The 21,631-nt window shown below is 39.2% G+C and overlaps 2 protein-coding genes across 7 annotated transcripts in view; one reads left to right on the top strand and one right to left on the bottom strand.

The window, feature by feature from the left end:
* Nucleotides 1-21,631, top strand: part of Nf1 (neurofibromin 1) — a 263,626-nt gene that overhangs the window by 181,366 nt on the left and 60,629 nt on the right. For 5 of the 6 annotated variants that reach the window (XM_050128878.1, XM_050128876.1, XM_050128877.1 and 2 more), the window contains 3 exons: nucleotides 13,330-13,762; nucleotides 14,509-14,849; nucleotides 18,686-18,888. In XM_050128878.1, the coding sequence (XP_049984835.1) occupies nucleotides 13,330-13,762; nucleotides 14,509-14,849; nucleotides 18,686-18,888 (977 nt within the window). Of the gene's footprint in view, nucleotides 1-13,329; nucleotides 13,763-14,508; nucleotides 14,850-18,685; nucleotides 18,889-21,631 lie in introns of those variants that run through there. The other variant, XM_050128880.1, reaches the window with a different exon arrangement.
* On the bottom strand, nucleotides 5,268-9,903 carry Evi2a (ecotropic viral integration site 2A). The gene is made up of 2 exons (XM_050128888.1): nucleotides 8,967-9,903; nucleotides 5,268-6,145 (listed from the first exon to the last, which is right to left on the bottom strand). The coding sequence occupies exon 2, from the start codon at nucleotides 6,123-6,125 to the stop codon at nucleotides 5,442-5,444; it is 684 nt and encodes a 227-aa protein (XP_049984845.1). The 5' UTR covers nucleotides 6,126-6,145; nucleotides 8,967-9,903; the 3' UTR covers nucleotides 5,268-5,441.

Genomic DNA, 21,631 nt, shown 5'->3' with positions numbered 1-21,631 from the left:
ACCATAAGAGGCATCATCTTATCCAGTGCTTGCATGTAAACACCACTCACTAGGCAGCAGGTCTGCCAAGTGCCCTAGCTTTAGCCCCAATACTACTTTTTTTTTTCTTCTGGTTTTTCAAGACAGGGTTTCTCTGGAACTTTACAGCTTGTCTGGGAACTGTCTTTTGTAGACCAGGCTGGCCTTGAACTCACAGAGATTCGCCTGCTTCTGCCTCCCAAGTGCTGGGATTAAAGGACTGTGCCACCACTGCCTAGCTCCAATACTACTTTTAAAAGAATCTATTTTAATTTTTATGTAAAGGTATGCCACATGTGTGTGGGTACCCATAGAGACCAGAAGAGGGTGCTGGAGAAGAAGATGGTGGATCCTCTTAAACTGAGCTGCTCTTGGTTGTGAGCTGTACCTGGACACAGCGAACTCAGATCCTCTAGAAAAACAGAAAGCTCCCTTTAACTATTTATTAAGCTATCTTTCCAGTCTCCCAAAAACTTTTTTAAATAAGAAATTTTAGATAAGGCTAAGCAAAGTAACTGAAGAGTGTGAGTCTCTCTAAATGAAAGTTTCCCTAAGCAAGTCTTCTCCTAGCCTCTTCCTGATCTAAAAAGTAAAAATTGTAATCCTAATTTATTATGGGATTTAAATCCTCGTGCATGGTAGATACAGTAAATATCAATACATGGGACACTTTCAGACTAGTCACTGTCAAGGAACATGGGTTATTAGGATTTAATTCTTAACTTTAAGTGACTATAACTTGGTACAGAAAGAATAATAGAATGCAGCTAGGCGTTGGTGGCACACGCCTTTAATCCTAGCACTCACACAGTGGCTCATAACCGTCTGTCCNAGGAAAGGGGAAGAGAGCGGGATGGAGAGAGAAAGGAGCATAGCTCTGACTTTGTGTAGTGAATTATAAACTTCAGAAAGAAAGAAACACAACCTCCCATCTCCTGCATTCAGCCTAAAGAAAAGTGCTCTGTCTCTCTCTGTCTCTCTCTCTGTCTCTCTCTCTCTCTCTCTGAGACAGGGTTTCTCTGTAGCTTTGGAACCTGTCCTGGAACTAGCTCTTGTACACCAGGCTGGCCTCGAACTCACAGAGATCCACCTGCCTCTGCCTCCCGAGTGCTGGGATTAAAGGCGTGTGCCACCACCACCTGGCTATTGGTTGGTTTTCAAGACAGGATTTCTCTTTGTAACCCTGGATGTCTTAGAACTTGCTCTGTAGACCAGGTTGGCCTGGAACTTACAGAGATCTGCCTGTTTCTGTCTCCCATGTGCTAGGGCTAAAGGCATGTGTTCCCACTTCTGATTTAATTTAGTATTTTTAATTTACTTTTAAATCTTTAGATTAAGATGTTAATAATTTTATCTAGGAGTGGAAAATAAAAATAGTTTCATTTGAAATCAACTTAGGAAATTATGAAACTGTAGCCATCTTTAACCCTTCTTTTTATAAACTCCCACAGAAGGCATCATGCTCAGGGTGTATGCTAACAAACCAAATATGGAGTCATGAATTTTAAATACTCCTCTAGCGCATAAAATTCTTCTGTTTTATTTAAAATGGTTGATCAATATGTTTAATATGAAGGTAGTTTCTTTATCAATTCCTTGTCTTTAGGAAAAGGTTGTTTTGTTTTAATTTTCTCTGACAAGTATTTGTTTATAACAGTTATCTCAAAGAGGATAACTGAGTTATTCTTTCATCCAACCTCAGATATTTAATTTGCATAATATGGGAACATTGCCCATAGTCATTTTTAATCTGTTTTACTTTTTTTTCCCAGAGTGAAGTTGGATATTTATTTAGTTATGAAGGGGGAAAGGGAGAAGGGAGAAGCGGGGGGAGGGAGAGAGAGAGGGAGAAGAGACAGACAGACAGACAGACAGAAGGGGGAAGAGAGGAGCCATGACAGCAGCTACCTCTTTGGGAGAGAGATGGAAAAGAAAGGCCAGTTTTACTCTTGAAAAGACAACCAGAATCTGGCTTGATGATACATGCCTGCACTAAGGTGGTAGAGCAAGTGGCTCAAGTGTCTTGGAGATCATTATATGTAGTGAATTTGAGGACAGCCAGAGTTACAGAACATCCTGTCATAAACAAAAGACTCACTCCACCCACTTACTCCCTAAAAGCAAAAGAACTAGAACAAAGAAACAAGAGGTAATAGGAGGAAAAAAGACAGTAGTGTACCCTGATCTTTCTGTCTCTCATGCTTTACTTTTTCATTTTGTTGACATTTTGCTTTACCTGGTGTAATGTTATGATTTACTGTTTAGGGGATGAGTGTTTGTTTGTTTGTTTTAAAGCTGGTAGTAAATTGCTAAAAAAAAAGTTGTTATTAGCAGTTAAGAGCACTGGCTGCTCTTTCAGAGGATCAATTTCAATTTCAACACCCACATGGTAGCTCATAACCATCTGTAACTCCAATCCCAGAGATGATCTGATGCCCTCTTTTTGCCTCTGTGGGCACCAGGCACACATGTAGTACATAGACACACATGTAGGCAAAACATCCATACACATTAAGAAAGAAAATAAATTTGATTGCATGTGCCCCTCAACACATAGTTATTTAAAGATGTTTAAAGTCACAGAGCTTGACAGAAGTGAATGTGATTGTCAAGGATCATACCATCTAAGTAGTTAGGAAAAAATACCCAGTAATTATCTTGTAACTGTAGTCAGAAGTAGGGGATAGAAATTAAGTATTGGTATTAAATTTTTTAAAAAAATCAGACCCTGTTTCAAAAACAATTATTCCGATATGTAGCCAGGATGAATCATTAATCAAGAGAGGATTGTTAAGGGGTTGGAGGGATAGCTCAGCAGTTAAGGGCACTGGCTGCTCTTATAGAGGACCCAGGTTTGATTCCCCAAACCATTTTACAACTCACAACTGTTTGTAACTCCAGTTCCAGGGGGTCCAACAGCTTTTTCTGGCCTCCAAGGGTCATACTGCATGCATGTGGTGCACAAATATATATGCAGGCAAGACACTCAGGTAGAATAAAAAAAAATAAGTCTTTAAAGGAGCATACTTCACTTGCATAGGACCTGGGTCCAGTTCCCAGGACTCACTTCAGGTGCTTCATAATCACCTGTAACTCCAGCTCCAGAAGGACTGTGTGAGGGCTGCACTCACACGTATATACACACAGTTAAAAATAAAGGGATGAGAATATGGTTATGGTAAAATCTTTTCTTTGGTGTTAGCATATTGCACAGAATAAAGCTAGTTAAGGAATGGGATTTAAGTGAAGCTTAGCTATTAGTTGGTACTTCCCTTTTCAGTTTTACTAGACACTTGGAAAGTTTCTCAAGTCAGCTTTTGTGATGTGCTTTATTGAAATAAAGGGCTTGACTTGAATGTCAGTTATTGTTTTACTTAAAGGCTGTTTTTTTCAAGGCTTAAGCAATTACCTTTTTACCAGATCTGATCAAATGCATGTACACATGCACACACCTCACTTCCCTTTACTCATGCTGCTTTTGAAATTAAAAGTGAAATTGATCATTTTAAGTTACTTAGCATCCTTGCAGTCTAAACATTAACCAACTTTAAGGTATTTGTTATGTTTTGTTGTTGTTAATGCTTGAGATGGCCTCACTATGCATGCTAGTCTAGCCTCAAATTCAGAATTCCCTTAATTGACCTTCCCAAATGTTGGGATTACAGGTGCATGCTACCACACCTGGCCAGTGCTTGTTGTTAATCTTCTAATAAATAGTATGTATGCAAAAGATAAATGTTATGATTTTTAAAAATTATTTTATGTATATCGGTTTTTATGTATTTGCACTTATATCTGTATACAATGTATACGCCTGTTGTCTAAGGAAGCCAGGATCCCCTGGAACTGGAGTTACAGCCATCTGTGAGCCTTGTGTGAGTCCTGGGAATAGAACCTGGGTCCTTTGGAAAACCAGCCAGTGCTCTCATTTTTGAACCATCTCTTCAGCCTCTTCAAATATTACTCTTTTTTTTCAAAGAATGTATTTCATTTTTACTTATGTGCATTTGCATGTATAAGAAATATTTTCAATCCTTTTTTCTTTAAGATTTATTTTTATGTATATTGGTATTTTGCCTGCATATATATCTATGTGAAGGCACCATATCCCCTGGAACTGGAGTTATAGACTGCCATGGAACTGGAGTGTAAGCTGCCATGTGGGTGCTGGGAATTGAACCCAGGTCCTCAAGAAAAACAGCCAATGCTCTTAATCACTGAGCCATGCTCCCAGCCCTCAAATATTACTCTTAAACACTAAAACATTTTTATGTTTAGCCTTTGGTTGTAAATGTGAATCTCATCTGTTTTAGTTGTGTTGTTTTCTTTTTTTTTAAGATTTATTTATTATGTATACAACATTCTGCCTCCATGTATGACTGCATGCCAGAAGAGGGCTACAGATTTCATTACAGATGGCTGTGAGCCACTATGTGGTTGCTGGGAATTGAATTCAGGACCTCTGGAAGAGCAGCCAGTGCTCTAACCACTGAGCCATCTCTCCAGCCCTGTTTTCTTTTTTATAATGTATTCTAGGATGGTATAAATACAAGATACATGGCCAACTTTGTTCTATTTTTTTTTTTCATTTATTGGAAAACATGAAGTTTTAGTTTATTATGTATAGTAGAAAAGCACTTTGGTCTTCTGCCATATGTAAAGGTAAAGAGAAGTAACCTTAATGTTAGCTGTGCTAGGATACAAACTGGTATGGGTTCTACCTCATCTAGTGAGAATGTACTATTGCATTACACAATTGAATTATACTTTGCCCGCCAAATGGTAACCCCCTCTCCAGAGAAGGTCAAGACCACTCCCACAGGCTATTAAAATTGCCACCTAGAGAATGGAGACACATGGTCTCCAGGTTTCGCATGGTATCCCTTCTCTTTCTTCCCCTCTCCATGTTTTCCCAGGGCTCCCTGGGAGCACTCCATGAAACATGGGCATCTTTTAATTAGGTCTGATTTGGTCTGATTGGAATTATTTGCGTCAGCGGAGAGGTTTGGCGTTTTAAGAAAATACTTAGCAATTAGAAATTTGACTTCTAGGGATTATGGCATCTGCTTGGCTCTAAGGACTTAATAGACCCCTTCCACGTTCAAATACATTCAGACAAAGGTCACCTGTTGCTGAACAGGAGTATTTAGTTACCTCTTGTTATTTCTGTTAGTTTCTTCTGCTGCTGTTGTTTTATTTACTTTTTTAAACAATATGCAGTGTGAAACAGAAATGAAGTTTTAGGTAACTTCAGCAGACATATATTTTCCTTTCTGTTTTTTTTTTTTTTGATGCTAAACTACACGTCAGATTTTTTCATCAGACATCTGAACAAACAATTGGTGTTAAATACCACCACCAGCCAACTTTCTTTTCAATCCAGCCTTCCTCATTGCTGCTCTGCATTTCCCTTTCCGTGTGGTCTAGTTGAGTTTTTCAGTTCCTTCTTCATGCTTCCTTTCCCTGGTAGCTGGGAGTACACCAGTAGATTGCATCAGGAGCTTGGAGCCTGTGAGCTCTTTTGCTCTTTTCCAAGTGTCCGATTCCGCAGTCCAGAGCCCACTGCTTGCCAGAAAGTCACCATTGCTCCGAGGCTGGCGCTTGCCTACTTGTTTTGACCTTCTGAGAGATGATACTTTGTTTGCCAGAACAACAGTTGATAGAAATAGAAGTGTACAGATAAGAAAAAGTACAGCAATTACAATTAAGCAAATTAGCATGGCCATGTTGCTGTTGTTTTTCTCACAGACGTCCTTTTTAAAAGTTTCCCCATGACTTTTGCTTGTGCTTTCAATGATCTCTGCTGTTGGAGAACTGTTTCTGAAGACGTGGGGCCCGGAGGACTTCGATGTAGGTGTCTGGGTTAAAGACACAGCGGGAGATGATGCAAGTATGCCTGTGGAGCTCACTCTGTGATCCACTGTAGGGCTGACAGGGTCTGCACTCCTCTCACTTTGATGTCTGCTCGTGCTGTTTTCATTACCAGAGCCCCAAGCAGGGACATTGTCAGCCAACAGATGTGTATAGTTTGCTTTTGTTCCTGGAGGCAAGGTACACACTGTTGTCATCAGGAAAAAGAGACGCAGGTACTGTCCTGTATGTTCCATGCCCACTGGTATACTGGTATCTGTTAAGACAGCAATACCAATCAGTAGCTTGTAGAAGAATAGCACAGAGTAATTGTAGTTATGGGACTGCATTTGAGACAGCGCAAGGAAATTAGAAATCCATGCCTACCATTTGCTGTTGGACCCTTCCCAACTGAAGCTTTTTTATTTTTAACTGAATTTTTATCCCTGTTCTTAGATTATATATAAACATTTTAATTTTGTTGTACATTTTGATGCTGTAATTTAGCATTTACAAATATCTCTTAGCCATTTTTTACTGTGTATCATTGCTTTACATATCTTCCTATTAAGGACACATCATAGACCTCAGCTTGGAGTGAGCTGCTTCTGCTTCTGTGCTTGTGATTCCTCATTTAAGGCTCTTTTTTACTGAAGCATCCACCCTCTGAGTTGCACGTCCTCATCTTGAAGTAAAGGAGAACTTAGCCTTGAAAGTTTTGTTTCAAGTATAAAAAGAAATTACAAGTGACTTTTTGTGGGAGAGGAGGGTGGATGTTTGGTAGAGATTGAAAGCAAGATTGTACATCAAGTAGGAATTTAAAGTGTTGTTTGGTCTTTCCAGTTGTGACATTAAAACAGCCTTAGAATCTAGTCCTAGCTTTTGGACTGCAGCTTTGTGTGCTTATTCCACCTCTATTGCCTTAGTTGACAGTGACTTTCCAAATAGCAGAGGCAGGATTGTTCTCTCAATCTTGAAATCAGGAAGAACAAACATTTTTTTCAGGCTGGGCGGTGGTGGCATACACCTTTAATCCCAGCACTCGGGAGGCAGAGGCAGGCGGATCTCTGTGATTTCGAGGCCAGCCTGGGTCTACAAGAGCTAGTTCCAGAACAGACTCCAAAACTACAGTGAAACCCCATCTCGAAAACCAAAAAAAAAAAAAAAAAAAAAAGACTTCTTCTTTTCTTAAAAATTCTACAAATGGCAGCCCACTTTGTTGTCATTTTATTTTATTTTTATTTTTTTGATTTTTCAAGACAGGGTTTCTCTGTTGCTTTGGAGTCTTCCCTGGAACTAGCTCTTGTAGACCAGGCTGGCCTCGAACTCACAAAGATCCTCCTGCCTCTGCCTCCTGAGTGCTGGGATTAAAGGCGTGTGCTACTACTGCCCAGCTGTTGTCATTTTATAACTTGCATTCTTCCCCCACCTCATTTTAACACAAATTATAAAGAAAAATTTTAAAAAATTGGTTATCAGACTTTTGGGTTCTTAGAATACAGTGGCTTCTCTTGACGTTAGAAGGTTGAGATTCAACAGTGAAAATGCATTTGTGTAGTAGTTCATGTCCAGCACTCACCTCAACCCTTCACCCCCCAAAAACTGAAATTTAGTTTTGGACTCAGGTTTCTAGAAACCAGTACATAAAAAGACAAAGTCTGTTCTCAGTTCCTATTATTGGTGTCTGCTTAGAGATCTTGCTAGGGTTGTCATTGTCTGCCTTAGGTAGAGCTAACATAGCAAGAGACATTTGGCACCTTTAGTGAACTGAATTGTTTCTCTGCTTTAAGAGATTAGCCTGCCTCTGCCTCCTGGTTCCTTGGATCACGTGTGCATGTGTGACCAGGTTCGGCTGAGGTGCTTCTTGTGCTATGAGAGTTCTCCAGAGCAACTTTTGAGATAGTATTTTATTCAGAGCATAAATGAGGAGACTTAGATCAAACAGTAGATTGTTCTAAGAATGAATGGGTTGTCTTGTTAAGCACCTGTGTGTTTTATAGATGTTGCTTTCAAACTGGAATATATGAGGGAGTCTTTTTTTCAGGTCTAGGGTAGGGTGTGAGATTCTGTCTCTAAACCACTCCAAGTGGCACTCTGGCAGTTATACTGGAGCCGGGTGGTTTTCTATGGGACACTATATGCCACTAGACAGTATCTGAATGCTAGTGAACAGAAATTGAGACTAACAGGTGTGTTAAGTTGCACAGACAAATATAACATTGTAAATGATGCTAACTGTAAACTAACTCTGAGTGGAGAGGGAGAAAAAAACAAAACCAGCAAAATTTTTACCTAATGTTCTGGGATCCAGATCATTATCAGGATTATGACTATTGGTAGACACAAGATACAGTGCTCTGACTTTTGTGTTAGCTTCAGTCTTCAAGTTGAATGATAGGATTCTCTTGATACTTTGAGTTGTTCACAAAAAGAAGCACTTTTAATTGGGTTATTAAGAAATGCCCATCATTTTCTGCCAGAGTAGATTCATGCATTCAATGTTAAAATGACTTACAGTATGTTATTCAAATCACATTAGTTCATTCACAGTGCAGTATACATCACTGTATCTACATGCTAGCAGTGTACCACGGGACACATAATAGGCCTGCTGTTGATTGTCTTCAGCCAGATGTGCTGCCATGCCCCAGTAAACAAGCTGCTGACAAAATGAGACTTTCTCTTATGCTCACAAATGCCTGAGAACTGAGGACTATTCCTACATCTGTTTTATGCCCTAGAGACCAGGTTGGGTTAGCAAGGTTTTGGCTTTCTGGTTTTGTTTTTTTGTCTCATCATTTTTAGTCACATTTATAATGCCTAAGGTCTAGTAATGAGAAATATATTTCCCTATTCAACTCATTTGAGTCCATACTCAGGTTCTTCCTCATTCTGGTTTAAAACTTCATATTAATAATTATAAACTCTCCTAGCTCTAATTGCTTATGCTATTTACATAATTTTCCATAATAGGATAGAAAAACAACAATTCTGCTTTGTTAGATCTATGCATCTTAAAAAAAAAAACACTTCCTCAACACTAATCTGAACAGAGTTATGAGTGAAAAGGAATGAGAAAAGCCACGTGTATGACCTACCTTACAAATGCTCTGCCACACTCTTTATTTAATCAGCCACTTCTTTTCTTCTTTTCTTACTTAAAGTAGAACAGTTTGAAGACTACAAAACTGAAATCTGCAGTTTTTTAGGAGGATGCGTACAGCTAGTTTTCCACTTTTCAAACCAAACCACAGATGACACATTTCCTTTCCGCTGCAACTCAACACACGTCACGTGGAAGGCAGAAGCACCAACTGCTCTAGCTGGCTCTGGGGTGACAAGAAGCTTTGTAGAGCAAATCTCCACCCCCAGAATGGGGAGGGCTTTCCACTTCGTTTCTTTTGACCTCCTTTAGCTGATTGCTTTTGCCTTCTATTTGCTTTTGAAATTAGTATTATTCGGTGGAAATTATGTGAAGACATCAAGGCATTGAAATCATTTTTAGACTCTTATTTTGTGCCACAGACAGATTTTAAAACATAAATGTGGAGTCCTTGTAGGTATTTGTCAGATAGGAGAAACAGTCACACACATAACTGGCATTTCAAACTGGAAACTGCAACAGTGATTTGAACTCGAGGATGCTTGCAGGGTGTGGTATGTGCACAGGTCCTGGCATCATCTTCGATTAGACATGTCTAGGATAGATTTACACTGTCTTCTGTGGTAACAGCTCTGTGGCTCTGTAGATGTTAGCAGAGACCTGGATTATACCAGATCCTCTCCATTCATATCACACTTTAGATCCTTTCATAGTCTTGGATTTACTTCTAATTTTACTTCCACCGTAGTGATATACCTAGACTACTAAACATCTGTACTAGCCCTAGGTATTCCATGTATCTTGGATAGAACTCTATAATCATATCCCTCTTTTTTTTAATGAGCACCACACTAATGAACTGAGCTAATTGTCCACGTCCTCATTTTTTAAAAAACAAACAAAAAACTTTGAATTTACATAATTTAAAATTTTAATTATATTTATGAGTGTTGCTGGGGACTGATCTCAGTATCTTTTGCCTGCCAGACAGGCAGTTTTTAAAAATATTTATTTATTTATTTATTTATTTATTTATTTATTTATTTATTTATTTATTATGTATACAATATTCTGTCTGTGTGTATGTCTGCAGGCCAGAAGAGGGCATCAGACCTCACTCCAGATGGTTGTGAGCCACCATGTGGTTGCTGGGAATTGAACTCAGGACCTTTGTAAGAGCAGGCAATGCTCTTAACCGCTGAGCCATCTCTCCAGCCCCCAGACAGACATTTATAGCAAAGTTCTATCCCTAACCCTCTTTGTTTATTTTACATTTTTTATTTATTGTTACTATGTATATATGTACTTGACATTGAGTCTGGACAGGGGAGAGACTGCATGTGTGTGCCATGGCATGACTGTGGAGATCAGGGGACAAGTACATGGAATCACCTCCCTCCTTCTACCTTTATTTGGTTCTGAGGTCACCAGGTTTGCATGGTAAGCATCTTTACCTACTGGGCCAGCCCTCTGACCTCCTCTCCTTTTTATTTTGAGTTAGAGTTTCATTAAGTTGCCTGTAGCACGACTATTGAAAACCCAGAGTCAGATATAGAGGTTATAGCTGAAGATCAGAGAAGCAGAGCAGTCAGCCGCTAGAGAGACCTTTACCTCTACCAAGGCTCAGACCGAAGGGGCGATCCTCAGACTGCTTAGACTGTGTTGTGTGTTTCCACCAAACCTCAGTCTCCACACTCCAGTGAGTTCCTGTCTCTTCCCCTTTATATTCCTCTCTCTGCCCAGCCAGATCACGCCTGTCTCTACTACTCCCTGGCCTCTAGTGGCTTAGCTTTGCATTCTGATCCTTAGGCAAGCTTTATTTATTAAAATAATTATCACTACAGTTGCCCATGATGACTTTGAAGATTTTTTTTTGATTTGTTTTCTGAAACAGGTCTAGTGAGTAATGTAAGACATACATGCAGGCTGAACATCCCTTGTCCAAACTGCTTATGTCCAGACAGGTGTGCAGTTTTAATTTTCCTTTGGATTTTGCAACATTTATGTTTACATATATATACAATGAAATTTTGAATGGACGGTGGTGAATACAAAACACAGAACTCATTTGTTTCATATATACCTTCTGTATGTGTAACTGAACCAGACTTGCACTGTTAGTGTATCTTAGAGTATCAGGTTTGCGTTTCCTATCCTGGCATCCTGAGCCACTCAAAGTTTTTTTTCAGAGTAGGAATGCCCAACCTGTGTATTTTCTTTTTCTTTTACTATCTTAAAATATTCCTTTCATCTTAAAAATATTTTAACTTGTCATTTTATTCTTTCACAACAATATTAAAATTTCTTACACGAAGATATTTATCATGTCTCAGAGACAATCAAGAGATGAGAACAGTGGGTCTGAGTTAATATAGGTGTTTGGATCAGAGTCAAGCACCACATTCTTCAGAGCTTCCTTTCTGTGCCTACTTGTGTTGATTAATGTTCTTTCAGTCCTAAGCAATGTATGACTGTGGGACACCAAGGAGAAGCCCTGAGTGAATATGTAATGACCAAATGAAGTCCTAAGTGAATGAGTAATGTTGTTTGAATCCATGAGAATGGCAAAGCCTCTCCTCTCCCCCGCTCCCCTCCCTGTGTTGAAGCTCAGAAGGATGTAAAGCCTTCCTCTGGTCCCTGAGGATGTTGGCAGTGTATGCAAAAATGAGTCTTTACCAATAATTGGCCAGTGTGTGCCAAAACTAGCAGCTGCCTCTCCCTTCTCCCTGATCTGTAAAGCCCAAGACTGCTCACCTACAGAGGCCTCCTACCAAGACTGATTAACTTAGGCTGTACCTAATAAACTTCCTGAGAATTCTGGGTTGTTTCTGTCGTTGGTGTAAGTCCATCAGAGCATGCATAGCCCACCTGATCCCAGCTTTTCTGTACGTGCATCTGTGTCAGTCCTTTATTCATTCCCTCACTGCCCCAGCCAGTTTTCCATAACCCAAGCCAAGTGGACGTGGTATATGACCTAATGTGGTTTAATCAAACCATGGGACTTACTAGCTTACATAGTCTGGGGGGAAACCTAACCATAGGAGAGATTTTTATCTATGACTCAGATTATGGCCAAGACCCCAGACCGTCTTTTTATTTCTCAACTCCTCTCAGGTTTTGAGGCATGCTTTTCCATCATATCCTAAGATGAGTTAACAATTTCCAGGACTGTATGTTTTCTTAATTACAAACATGGGGGAAGGCTCTCCAATCCCGACAATCTAAACTAACCTGTGAATTGGGCCTCTTGACTTTACTGTCCTGACTTGAGTCTTGGTGTTCAAGGTTCAATGGGCTGACTAAAACTTCTGGTCACCTTTTTCAGTCAGCGGCTTCTCTGAGAAATACGATGCACCCAGGTGCCTTCTCCCTGTCCGCTGTCTTCCTTCTTTCTTGGTGGGCAGATTTGTTGTTATTTTCAAAATTCTTAAGGCAGTTTGTTCCTTCTCTCTTTAGCCTTATTGACCACACTATCTAAGAAATATAAGCATAAATCTACACTTCGAATAATTGTTTTATATCATTGTCCTCTTTAAAAAAATTAATCAGGCCAGAGAGATGGCTCAGCTGTGAAAGGCTAGCCTCACAACCAAAAATACAAGAAAATCATAAAATTTTTAAAAGGGGCCCACGAGATGGCTCAGCAGGTAAAGATGTTTTCATTGCAAGCCTGACAACCAGAGTGCAATTTCCAGAACATACATGGTAGAGAGAGGGGAACCAACTCTGACCTCCACAGAGGTGTCTAATTGTTTTTAAGAATAAAAACTCGAAGTCAGCTATCATGTGAAAACTGAAGGATCAGAGAAGCAAAGCAACCAGCTAGCCACTAGAGAGTTCTTACCTTTACCAATGCTCAGACCAAAGGGATTATCCCGTCTCTACAAATCCTCAGACTGCATCTGAGCTCCTGTTTCCTCCCATTTTGTATTCCTATCTCTGCCAAGCCATATCCCTCCTATCTCCATATCCCTAGTGCTGGAATTAAAGGCCTATGATCCCAGGTGCTGGGATCACCTTTGAGCTCTGTTTCTCTTTTAGACACATTTAAGGCCCTGAGTGGCCTTGAAATCACAGAAATGTCTACCTCTCTCTATTGAGAACTAGGATTAAAGGTGTATGCCACAACGGCCTAGCTTATCTGGCTGACTCTTAGCTCGGCACTCTGATCTTCAGGCAAGCTTTACTTGTTAGATTACAAATAAAATATCACTACAGTCTTCTGGCCTCCACATGCATGCATGTGCTCACACATGCATGCATGCATAATTAATAAAAGTAAAACAAAAGAAAAGAGATTCATATTCCATATATTCAGAAATCTTAACAATGTTTATCCTTTTTGTTGCCTTCCTTAGGTTCAAAACTGGCCAAATCAATGGTGATTTGCTGATATACCATGTCTTGCTGACTTTAAAGCCATATTATGCAAAGCCATATGAAATTGTAGTGGATCTTACCCATACTGGACCTAGCAATCGCTTTAAAACAGACTTCCTTTCTAAGTGGTTTGTTGTTTTTCCTGGCTTCGCTTACGACAATGTGTCTGCAGTCTATATCTATAACTGTAACTCCTGGGTCAGGGAGTACACCAAGTACCACGAGCGGCTGCTGACTGGCCTGAAGGGCAGCAAACGGCTTATTTTTATAGACTGCCCCGGGAAGCTGGCTGAGCACATAGAGCATGAGCAACAGAAACTCCCTGCTGCCACCTTGGCTCTGGAAGAAGACCTAAAGGTGTTCCACAATGCTCTCAAGCTTGCTCACAAAGACACCAAAGTCTCTATTAAGGTAACTTCCCATCTGTTTTTGAATGGTGTGGTGCCTTTCCTGACCAACCAGTTTATAGTTTGACCTCTACAAGTATTACTGTAGTTGCATATCCAATATCAGTTATATCCAGATGTTGAAAGACCAAGTTTTCTGTCTTTCTTGTGGTCCTGCAAAAGGTGTGAAAAGTATGCACTTAAAAGACACTCATGGGGGTTGGTGTCCAGAGGTCTAGGGTTCAATTCCCAGCACCCACATAATGGCTCATAACCGTGTGTAGCTTCAGTTCCTGAGGGCGCCAGACACATGTGACGCACAGATACGTACGCAGTCAAACACTCATGCAAATAAAATAGATTAACTTTTAAGGCACTGAAGGTCAGGCTAGGGGCAAAAGAATGCTGTAGTTCCTCTCTGTGACTCTGCCTAGCAGTCGAGTGTGCAGAGTGGAAAGGACCTACTGACGGTTCTCTTAATCAGTTCATGTTTTTTCAGAGTAGTGAGTTTGACCCATTCTATCACCTGTTTATGGAATGCTTGGCCTTTTTTATAGAATAATTCTTTTCTGATGGTGTCAGTTTCTTTTGAGTATATTTATAAATAATTGTTAAGTAATTTGAATATCTAATGGTACTATCTTGAATATATAATAGTAACATTTAAATGGCAAACATCATGTGGGGGTGCTTGGGTGAGTTGGCTTTGAGCCTTATGAGAATTCTATATAGTGGAATTTAATTCTCCTCTTCCTCATTACCATTTTTCAGGTTGGTTCTACTGCTGTTCAGGTAACCTCAGCAGAGAGAACCAAAGTACTGGGGCAATCCGTCTTTCTAAATGACATCTACTATGCTTCTGAAATCGAAGAGATCTGCCTAGTGGATGAGAACCAGTTCACCTTAACCATTGCAAACCAAGGCACACCACTTACCTTCATGCATCAGGAGTGTGAAGCCATTGTCCAGTCTATCATTCATATCAGGACCCGCTGGGAGCTGTCACAGCCTGACTCCATCCCTCAGCATACCAAGATTCGACCAAAAGATGTTCCTGGGACACTGCTTAATATTGCATTACTTAATTTAGGCAGTTCAGACCCTAGTCTACGGTAGGTATTTCTCTCCCGCACTTCCCCCTCTTTTCTTTTTTAATTGTCTTTTAAGTTCACTTCAGGTTAAATATTGTATCACTATTATTCACTGAGAGTATCATTGTTTAGAGGAGGAAGGCCTAAAGTTTAGTGACCCAAATGCATTACTACTGTCTACTTATTTCACTTTAGTAAGATTCTCTAAAGAAATCGTATGTTGGTCTCCTTTGCCTCAGTGGCAGAAGCAACATGACAAAAAGGATGTCATGCACTGGAAAGCATCCCAGTAAAATACACACACAGTATGTCACTGCTGTGGCCCTAAATTGCCCTCCAGATGACCTGTGGCCAAGTAGAAGACAATGTATAACTGAGGGGCTGAAGCAAACACTGCTGGGACTTGGTGAATGAGGCACCTAAACATTGTCTTAGGGATTCAGATGTGGATCCCATGAAGGAACAACAACTGAACCCAAGAGGGCAGCTGTGGTAGAACCTGGTGTAGCTCAAGGTTTCAACCATCAGCCCTAAGATAACAGTTTCAGAACTGTTTTTAAAAAGATCCTTCCTAGCTGGGCGATGGTGGCGCACACCTTTAATCCCAGCACTCGGAGGCAGAGGCAGGCGAATCTCTGTGAGTTCGAGACCAGCCTGGTCTACAGAGCTAGTTCCATGACAGGCTCCAAAGCCGCAGAGAAACCCTGTCTCGGAAAAAAAAAAAAAAAAAAAAAAAAATTCTTCCTTCCCTCCCCATCTTCCCCTTCCTTTCATTCCTCTGAGCACAGTCTAATTGGTTCTGTTTGGGCATTGTGATCTGCTGTGGTCTGCTGTGTCAGCCTGTAGAGCCAGCAGATTTGGCTTTGGTGTGAAGCTACTATTTTCACTTCTCATGCCTGAACTCTCCTTTTTGGTAACAGTAACGTGCCTTCCTACTGCACCTGTAAAGATTTGATAAATTGCGTTTGTGGTCGGATAGTACAACACTAATGAGCAGTTTGTGTTTAGAGAATAGTATTTTTCCCCATCCCTTCTTGTCTCTCCTTGGTTCCCCATTTCCTTTTTCTTCCCTCTCCTTTTCTTGTTTAGCTGGTTCTTTATCTTAGATATCTTGGGAATGTCAAGATTTTTACTAATGGAGATGGAACATTCCTAATCTAAAATCCAAAATCTGAAGCGTCTTGTGTATTTTGTCCAGATTTATAACATGACATTTTTTATTAAGATGGGCTCTCATTGTATAGCTCTGGCTGGTCTAGAACTTGCTGGCATTAAAGTCACTTGCCACCACACCCAGCCTATTTCAGAGTTTTTAATTAACTGCAAAATCTATATAAATATTTTAAACCCAGAAAACACATCTGATCATGATCGTTTGAGGTAAGAGATACTAGACTTAGGAACTCTTTCTTAGGATATATATGTCATAGCTTAGGTTTCATAGTAGGCCTTTTAGGCTTTCAATTTTTCCTTTATTTAAAAGAAAAGATATATGTCCAGCATGATGACTCCATGGTAAAGAAGTGTTTGACTAACATTGTGGAAGACTGACTTTTGACATTCTTGTATGTGTTCTGGCTTGTTTGTGTCTACATATATGCAGACACAATATATAAATAAATGTAATTAAAAATTTTTAAGTCAGATGTATAGCATATACTTTTCACACTTGCATGCAGGAAGCACACACAGATACATCTCTGTGAGTTCTAGGCCAGACTAGTCTACATAGCAAACTCTGGTTCAGCCAGGACTACATTGTGAGACCCTGTCTTGGGGTAGGGGAGAGATCTCAAGATCAATAATCAACAGAATTTCTTTACCTATATAGGCTTCATGGAATCCCAAAAAAGGCTCACTAAATTTTATGTGTGCTTGACTTCCCTTTTCCCGGAAGGCTCTCTGACACATAGTCCAAGTTACAGGAGCCCAGGTGGTTTTTGCTTAATGATTTATTTTATTTCATGTGCATTGGTGTTTTTCCTGCATGTGTGTCTGTATGAGGGTGTCGGATCCCCTGGAACTGGAGTTACAGACAGTTGTGAGCTGCCATGTAGGTGCTGGGAATTGATCCCAGGTCCTCTGGAAGAACAGCTGACCCATATCTCCAGCCCTTAAATATAAATTATATTTATATTTAATATAATTATTTATACATTTATATTTATATAAATTATAGCTCTTTAATGTAAAATAACATTAACATAGGGGTTGGGGATTTAGCTCAGTGGTAGAGCGCTTGCCTAGCAAGTGCAAGGCCCTGGGTTCGATCCTCAGCTTCAGAAAAAAAAAAAAAAGGACAAAATAACATTAACATAGTATGACTTTAAGTTTCTACTAGTTGGTTCGATCGTCAGCTTCAGAAAAAAAAGGACAAAATAACATTAACATAGTATGACTTTAAGTTTCTACTAGTTAGTGGAAGATAAATTCACGAGTATTGACATTAGTGTTCTCATTTTAGGAAAATTGAGCTATGAAACTGTCTTTGTTCTCAATTCCAAGGAGGTTTTTATTATTATTATTATTATTCATAGATCAGGTTTTCTGGTTTTAGGGACAGGGTCTTTCTAGCCTGGAATTTACAATCCTCCCACCTTGGACTGCTAAATTCTAGGATTACAGACCTGTGCCGTATGCCGTGCCCTATGACATCTTTGTTAAATAATGCTAATGGCTATCTCTCTATTATTAGTTTGAGTGAAATTGTACCATTTTCTAGTGACAAAGCAAGCAGATAGCTTTCATTTGTTGGTAAAGCATATCATACCAGAAGAAAAAAACACTTAGACAAACAGATTTCCATGACTTTTTCCTCTGTTTCAACATGGCAAAAATTCAGAGGTAATGAAAACCTGAAATTTACTGAATAACCCAACAGGTTTTTGTTTTATTTTGGTGCGTGTGTGTGTTTTAAACTCGAGCTTATTATTTGGAATGGGATAAGGCGGTGTGGGATGGAGTGGAATGGGATGGAATTGGGAGTGGGGGCATTATTTTGGGATGTTAGAGGTCAAACCGGGGCCTCCCACATGTAAGGAAAGCACTGTACCACTGAAGTTCTTTAAACTTCTGAACTTCTGATTTGCTTAAATATGTTTGTATATATTTGTAACTTATTTTTTTTGTTCTAATAGACCATAGGTAACGTATGATTGGTTTCAATGGTTTTATATAATAGAATGAGGTCACAGAGCAGAAGGTGTAGCTACATTTTTTTAACTTTGATTTTAACCACTAGTTTGCAGTGAAAATTGTAGGACACCCAGACATTTTGGGGGATATCCTTACTTGAACACTCCTAACATTATAATCTGATTAAATGCCTCCTCTTAAAAAAATGAAGGGATCTCATTATGTAGCCCTGACTGGCCTGGAACTCCCTCTGTAGATCAGGCTGGCCTCAAACTCGTAAGAGATCTACCTCCTTTGCCTTCTGAGTACCAGGATGAAAGGCATGTGCCACCAGGCCTCTTTCTCTCTTAGTCTCTATTTCACTGGGTCTACCAGAGAGTAACCACCCGCAGAGTTTTGACCTCACTGAAAACACGGCATGCCTTTATTTTGTCATTTGTTCCTGTTGATTCACCTAGTCCCTAAATCTTTGCTGGTTTATGCTCCTGTGAAATTTTCTAGAAAGGCCTACTACACCTGCCTGTCTTAGGAGCCTTGTGGGCTCTTGTGGTATCAATTTCATGAATCTCTTGTTTGGGGCTTACTCTATATTCTGTTTCTAGTCAATCATAACACTGAAAAAGAATTAACTGTGCTTTGTAATACAATCTTGAGTTGTATGTTGTGGGAAAAATAAAATTACAAAAGAAATTTAAAACAATCTCCTTTGCATTTTCTCTTAGGTCTGCTGCCTATAATCTTCTGTGTGCCTTAACTTGTACCTTTAATTTAAAAATTGAGGGCCAGTTACTAGAGACATCAGGGTTATGCATCCCTGCCAACAACACCCTCTTTATTGTCTCAATCAGTAAGACGCTTGCAGCCAATGAGCCACACCTCACCTTAGAGTTTTTGGAAGAGTGTATTTCTGGATTTAGCAAATCTAGTAAGTAATGATTTTCTTTAATGCTCAAAATGATTCTAAGAAATTCAAAGAACTTTTTTTGTTTGGAAATTTACCAGTGGTCTTTCACTTACTTTATTTGTGCTTTTAAAAAACTTTCCTCCTCCCCCCCTTTGGTGTGGGTACCCTGTAACTAAAGGAATTCTGAAAGAAAATCTTAGTTTGATGTACAGAGAAGCCTGTCAGAACTCTGTCAGAAAGTTCAGGGAGCAGGGGGTCCTCTTCCCTGCGCTTCAAGGATTTCCTTCTTTATTTCCACTACATAAACTTTAGTGTTTCTTCTCATAGACAGAAATTGAACACATCTCCTTGATTATTAAGGAAATAGTTACTTTTCTTTTCTATAGCTGACTTTGCACTGTGGTTTTTATTGGACATTTGTGTTTCATAAAGAATGTCACGGTAGATGATGCTAGGTCCGATATCAGTCCCAAGTTTGTTTTAATAAGTCCCATTCATTTACTACCTATTCTTTTTATCTGTCCACCTCCACACCCTGTAGTAGCATAGATGATGTTCTTCTCCTGGCTCCATTCCTGACATTTCCTTCTCTGTTCTGCCCTATAACACAAAAAGCTTTTTTCCCTGCATTCTCATTCAAACACATTTCTTAATATTTTAGTATTAGGTTTTTAAATGCTTTTCACAAATCATTAAGATTATGCCAGATATGTTTTGTTCTTTTTTTTTTTTTTTTTTTTTGGTTTGGGGTTTTTTTTTTTTTTAATCAAGCAAAAGATGTTGGAGTGTAACTCTGATAAGAACTTGTATACGTTTGGCAAACGAAGAAAAGTGCAAAGCTTTATTAATAACTAAATGTCTGAAGATATTTGTGTGAGCAGGCATGCTGTGTTCCTGTATAAACAGCTCTTGTGAAATCATTTCAGATTTAATCTAACCCCATCAAAGTAGCTATGGAATTTCAAATTTTCAAATGATTTTAAATTCTTGTAAAAATGAATAGCTGAGAAAATATTGAAAAGAAAGGAAGTACAAATATTACAGATGTCTTTACATCTGTACACATTATAATGACACAGTATCAAAACATGGATGTTCACAAATCAGCAGACAGATCGATCCACTTAAGAGAAGCAGACAGCTGAAACTTCACAAACTGCTTGGGAAGATGAAACCATCTAAATGAGTTTAGGAAATGAGCTAAGTTAGGCCATTTACACAAAAGATACCAGAGTAAGTTCTGGTTATATTTAAGAATTGAATATAAATCTAGAAGTGTTAATAAAAGAAGTGGGCACTTAGTTGCTTTTATGAAAGTGGAATAGGTAAAACAAACAAACACGAGAAAGAAGCAGAGTAAATAATGAACAAATGTGCTTCATGAGACTTTGGAATACACAAAGAGTACAAATACAAAAAAAGAAAACACTGAATGCCCAAACTAGAGCTGGAGATGACTTTGGAAAGACTGGAAAGCTGCGTGTCCTTAGTTGAGAAGAGCTCTGTCGGTTTGTGAGTCACAGAACCATGTCCATCATACTAAGAAAAGAAGTTTTAAGTTTGTTACTTAAAAAATACATATTAAAAGTATTGTGAAATGACTGAGTAGGTATCAGATTGAAAAATACTTTTAAAGATTAAATTCTGATGGCCAATAGCATTGAAACAAGGGTGATTTTTCTAGAAAGACTTTTAAGTAGATTAGACCCTTAAGAATATTCACATCTTCAGGAGCCAGCAAGGTGATTCATTGGGTAAAGGTACTTGCCACAAAGCCTGGCAATCTAAGTTCAATCCCCAGAGCCCATGTAAAGGTGAAAAGGGGAAGCCAACCCCACAAAGTTATCCTCTGACCTTCCCAGGGCTCTGTCTCCCCCCCCCCCCCCGCCCACTTTTAAAGAGTTGATAGTGAGATGTGTGTGGCATACTGTTTTTATGTTGATGTTTTAAAACTAAGGTCTATCTTCTTATAGTAAAGTGTGCGGGTATTAAGTGAGTAGGTGTTAATAGGTGAGCTTTTGGGTGCATCATGAAAGTGTCTTCTAAATCACAGCTCACAATATTTCTAGTGTCCAGAAGCCTTTCTCAATACTACCCCTCACCAAAGTGACCTTTTATGACCTCCATTGTCATGTATTCATTTTGCCTACTTTCCAATTTATTAAAGCTACTTAATAGAAAAAAAAGAGCTGGAAAATCAAACGAACAAACAAATTAAGGTGCTGGTTCTCTTTAATATAGAAAATATATGCCATATATATATGTGCCATATATATATATATCATTAAAAGTGATTGGATCCAAAGTTTCAGTTTGGAAAAGTGAAGGTGGTGGCACGCACCTTTAATCCCAGCACTCAGGAGGCAGAGGCAGGTGGATCTCTGTGAGTTTGAGGCCAGCCTGGTCTGCAGAACAAGTTCCAGAAATGGCTCCATAGCTACTGAGAAACCCTGCCTCAAATAAATAAATAAATAAATAGTTTAAAGTTTTAAGTTTAAATGGGTGGTAGTGGTAGTCACGTAACAATTTGAATGTACTTTATGCCACCAAACTATATACTTAAAAATGTTAGATGGAATGGCCATGCATGGCAGTGTATACTTTTAATTCCAGCACTAGGGAGGCAAAGGCATGTGGAACTCTATGAGTTTGAGGACAGGCCAGGGCTATGTAGAGAGACCCTATCTAAAACAAAACAACAACAACAAAATTTAAAGGTTAGAATATGTTTCAGTACAGTTTTTTTTTTTTTTTTTTTTTTTTT

This window comes from Alexandromys fortis, unplaced genomic scaffold (assembly GCF_014885135.2).
Source record: "Alexandromys fortis isolate MF-2015 unplaced genomic scaffold, M_Fortis_MF-2015_v1.1 scaffold_80, whole genome shotgun sequence".
In the NCBI taxonomy this organism is placed as follows: domain Eukaryota; kingdom Metazoa; phylum Chordata; class Mammalia; order Rodentia; family Cricetidae; genus Alexandromys; species Alexandromys fortis.
Note: the sequence above shows the minus strand (reverse complement) of the source record. Positions and strands in the feature narration are given on the sequence as shown.